The sequence below is a fragment of the Bison bison genome, unplaced genomic scaffold (assembly GCF_000754665.1).
Source record: "Bison bison bison isolate TAMUID 2011002044 unplaced genomic scaffold, Bison_UMD1.0 scf7180017864270, whole genome shotgun sequence".
In the NCBI taxonomy this organism is placed as follows: domain Eukaryota; kingdom Metazoa; phylum Chordata; class Mammalia; order Artiodactyla; family Bovidae; genus Bison; species Bison bison.
This window is the reverse complement of record NW_011494842.1, coordinates 11,020,556-11,025,024: the sequence shown is the minus strand read 5'-3', so window position 1 is coordinate 11,025,024 and position 4,469 is coordinate 11,020,556. Positions and strand designations below refer to the sequence as shown.

Below are 4,469 nucleotides of genomic sequence, written 5' to 3'. Positions count from 1 at the left end.
CGGGTCCTAGAGAGGCAAGGGAGGCCAAGCCAGCTTGGGGGGCCTCCGAAGGCTCTGGGGAGCTGGGTGGGGGCCCCCCCTGCTCTCACCTGCAGCCGGGGGCGGGGCCTCGGTCAGGAAGCGCTGGCATTGGCGTCGGTACTCTCGCCATTTCTGCACAGTCTCCGAGAGGGACACGGTGGCACCCTGGGGAGAAGAAAGAAAAAGGGGCCCCTTGGGTCCAATTCAAGTCTATTTTACCCTCTGCCCCCACACACTTGGTTTCTTGATCTTTAGGGGATCTTAGGGCCCCAAACCCCACAGGCTTTGGCCATCTTTGCAAGGGGGTGACAACGCAATGAGGGGCTCCAGTGGATGCTTTTACATCTTTATGCCTCCCAGAGCATACCTTGCTGCTAAGTCGCATCAGTCGTGTCCGACTCTGTGCGACCCCATAGACGGCAGCCCACCAGGCTCCCCCGTCCCCGGGATTCTCCAGGCAAGAACACTGGAGTGGGTTGCCGTTTCCTTCTCCAATGTAGGAAAGTGAAAAGTGAAAGTGAAGTCGCTCAGTCATGTCCGACTCTTCGCGACCCCATGGACTGCTGCCTACCAGGCTCCTCTGTCCATGGGATTTTCCAGGCAAGAGTACGAGAGTGGGTCACCAGTGCCTTCTCCTTGCATACCTTGAGGTGTAGTAAATGTCCAACCCATGGCTACTGAAAGGATGCTGTTGGGGTGAGTGGAGGAGGGGGAGTGTCTCATTCATGGTTTCATCTGCCCCCACCCAGCAGAGATTTCCTGAGGGCCCTGGGGTTCGTGACTGCCACGGGCTCCTTTCCAGTGCCCAGTCAACCTGCCTGTGAAGTTCTCACACTTTCATCCACCATTCTAGAAGGGGACACGCAGGCTCAGAGTGGGAGAGGGGCTCAGTCAAGGTCACACAGCACTCCAAGGAGCAGAGCTAAGGCGAGGACCTGGAGCCTCCCAGATCAGTGACTGTTGGAGCAGTGGATGATGTGGGCTGCGGTGGGATTCAATGCTGCAGACCTTGGTACTATTTCCCACTACCACAGGGGTCCCCAGCCTCCGGGACCTAATGCCTGATGATCGGAGGTGGACCTGATGTAATAATAGAAATAAAGTGCACAGTAATTGTAACACACCTGGATCATCCTGAAACCATTCCCCCAACCCCCAGTCCATGGAAAAACTGTCTTCCACAAAACCAGTCCCTTGTGCCAAAAAGGGCACTGCTCTAGCATCCCTCCTACAAAATGCAACCATGTTATCTGGGAGGTCAACACAAGCCTGCACTGTCTCCTTCTAGCACAACATGGGTCAAACATCAGCCCAGCCCAGCTCTATCAACTGGAGAAGGAGAAGTCTTGAGGACATGGGGTGAAGGGGTCGGAAAAGTTCCAGGACACAGAGATCAGGCCTGCATTGCGAGAGGCCCCCCTATCTGTGAGCAGGGGGATAAGAAGCTCCACTTTCAGATAAGGTAACACAACTGGCTTTTAGACAGACCCAAGCAGATGCACCCAAGAGAGAATTATCCATTCCCAGACACTATAGTGTACTTCCTTTACATATGTCTTGGGACTATGTTTCTTTTTTATTTGTATTTTTCCCTGAACAAGCTGAAGATTCTAAATATTCCTCACTTAGAGGCTGCAGACACACAAATGACCAGGGAGCCCCTTGGATAAAATTTAGGACCTATACATAATTTAAAACAAAATTTCACTTTTTAAAATCACAACAATAAGCATTTGTGCTGAAATTAAAACAGCTTCCTTTGGGGAGCTTGCATCCTTGACTGGTGGTGCCCTAAGCACACTGGATCTGGTGTCTGGGTAATCCTGCCCAGATTTAAGCTGAGTTGTGGTTTGTAACAAGGATCCCCAGTTTCTGAGATCTAATGCCTGATGATCTGAGGTGGAGTTAATGTAATAATAATAAAAATAAAGTGCACAATAAATATAATGCACTTGTGGGTGTGTTAAGTCGCTTCAGTCATGTCCAACTCTTTGCAACCCTATGGACAAGTTCCTCTGTCCATGGGATTCTCCAGGCAAGAATCCTGGAGTGGCTTGCTGTGCCCTCCTCCAGGGGAACCTTTCTGACCCAGGGATAGAACTCCAATCTCTTATATCTCCTGCACTGGCAGGCAGTTTCTTTACCACTAGTGCCACCTGGGAAGCTTGAGTCATCCCAAAACCATCCCCCCACCGCGGTAAAACTGTCTTCCACAAAACCAGTTCCTGGTACCAAAGAGGTTGGGGACCGCTGGTTTATGAGACACTTCCCATAAAGACACAGGTTGTCTTGGGCTCATCCCTGGCTGCCTAGGAAGCCCTGGGCAAGGGGGGAAACAAGCTTGCTTGAGCCCCAGCCGCACTCTTAGAGTAAGTGTGCTGAGACCACAGGGGGAGATACCTAAGAGACAGTCCTCTTCTGAGGGCAAAGGTCAAGTGTATTTGTTATTAAAAAAAAAAAAAAGAACAAGAAATCAAACCCAACAGCAAAGGCAGTATCACGATTTTAGCTACAACTCAGGGGTCCAAACAGTTTTCACTAAAGCCAGTCCTGGTGGATCAAACCCCCAGACTCACTTTCCTTCTCCTCCTGCCCCTGAAAATGGCAGCTGCTGGTGGTTGGGGCAGGGAGACTGGGAAGAAATCCCACTCCATCTCTCTTTCCAGGAGGAAAGCAGGCGGGAAGCAAGGCCACTGCTGGGAACTGGGGCAGAAGGTGTGTCAGGGCCAGGGAGTGAGAACGAGGAAGCTCATGGAAGCCAGAAGTCTGGGGGTGGAGGTGGGGAGTGGGGTTAAAGGGTAAGGACAACACCAGGAAGGCCAGGCTGGCCACCAACCTCCAGGGGACTTGGAGGCAGAGGCAGCCCTGTCACTTGCTCCGAGCAGAGCTTTGGACAAGAAACTATCTTCAGACTGGCGCTCCCTGAGGCAGGGTTGTCTCCCCTCAGACTGGGGCTCCCTGAGGCAGGGCTGTGTCCCTCCTCAGACTGAGGCTCCCTGAGGCGGGGCTGTCTCCCCTCAGACTGGGGCTCCCTGAGGGCAGGGCTGTGTCTCCCCTCAGACTGGGGCTCCCTGAGGCAGGGCTGTGTCTCCCCTCAGACTGGGGTTTCCTGAGGCAGGGCTGTGTCTCCCCTCAGACTGGGACTCCCTGAGGCAGGGCTGTGTCTCCCCTCAGACTGGGACTCCCTGAGGCGGGGCTGTGTCTCCCCTCAGACTGGGGCTCCCTGAGGCAGGGCTGTGTCTCCCCTCAGACGGGGCTCCCTGAGGACGGGGCTATGTGTCCCCTCAAGCTGGGGCTCCTTGAGAACAGGGGCTGGGTCGCCCCCTCAGATAGAGGGCTTCCTGACAACAGGGTTCGCTGCCATCTTCCTGCACCAGTTGAAGTTCTCCAAATACTGCTCACTTCCGCCCCACCTCTCCCCAGTCAAACACACAAACTACCAGACCTCTGGCCTCTCCCCACCTGGTGTTTATGGAAGTAATACTGTGCCAGGCTCTGGGTGGCAGGTCTGACGGAGGGACATGGGGAACACAAAGATGAGGGCAGAGCCCATGCCTGAGAGAATCCGCAGGCTCCTCAGGGGTGGGTTGGGGACAAATGCTGTTCAGGACACAGCAGAGAAGGTAGGTGACACTGCTCAGGTTGCGGCAGAACTTGGTGCAGACCTAAGAGTTCTGAGGGGATCAGGGGGCCCTCTGGGAGCTGTGAGCGGGGGTTAAGCAGGGAATCTGTGGGGAGAGATTGGGCCCAGCAAGGGCAGAGGGTGGGCATTTCAGCAGGGGGGCCTGGCCGAAACAAAGCGGCAGAGATGGGGACACTACAGCTCCAGGGAGCAAGCTGAGGACGGCTACGGACCACTGTTCACAATCTTCTCAGGACCGGGGGCAGCTGGGAGGCTCTGGCCTGGAACAAGGCTGAGGTTAATCAGTGCGGCCAGGCCCGGGGCCCAGGGGAGCACGGTTACACGGAGATGCGTGAATAGACCTGGCTTTGGGCGCAGAGCCAGGGCTGACCCTGGCTCTCTCATATATTGATTTTCTGACCTTGTCCAAGAGTTTTAACTTCCAGCCTGAGCTCACACCTGCACAGACTGGAAATAACCATAGTCCCTCCCTCCTCATGAGCATTAAGTGAGTTGATGCTAAAGGGCCCCAGTACTTGGAAAACTCAGTCAACAACAGCTGTCCTGGATTTCTGCTGTTGATGGGAGAAAGCAAAGCGTGGTCCAGGCAGCCAGGCTTCCCGGGGAGTCAGGGTCCTACCCCTCCTTCATTTCTAGGATCAACAAACTTCTGGCAGGAGGAAACTAACATATTTTCATGCCAAGGACCGACCATTCAGCTTAATTTGTGGCATCTTCCAGCTGCAAACGTAGCCAATAGCAAAGCCTCCATGCCTTCCAGCAAGCAGTGAACTGCGAGGAGGGGCTTGGCCCTGCCCACTGCGCT

The 4,469-nt window shown here is 54.4% G+C and overlaps 1 protein-coding gene across 1 annotated transcript in view; it reads right to left on the bottom strand.

Moving 5' to 3' along the window:
• GLP1R (glucagon-like peptide 1 receptor) overlaps nt 1-4,469 on the bottom strand; it is a 36,191-nt gene that overhangs the window by 30,774 nt on the left and 948 nt on the right. The window contains exon 2 of the mRNA XM_010848742.1: nt 90-186. Within this exon, the coding sequence (XP_010847044.1) occupies nt 90-186 (97 nt within the window). The remainder of the gene's footprint in view (nt 1-89; nt 187-4,469) is intronic.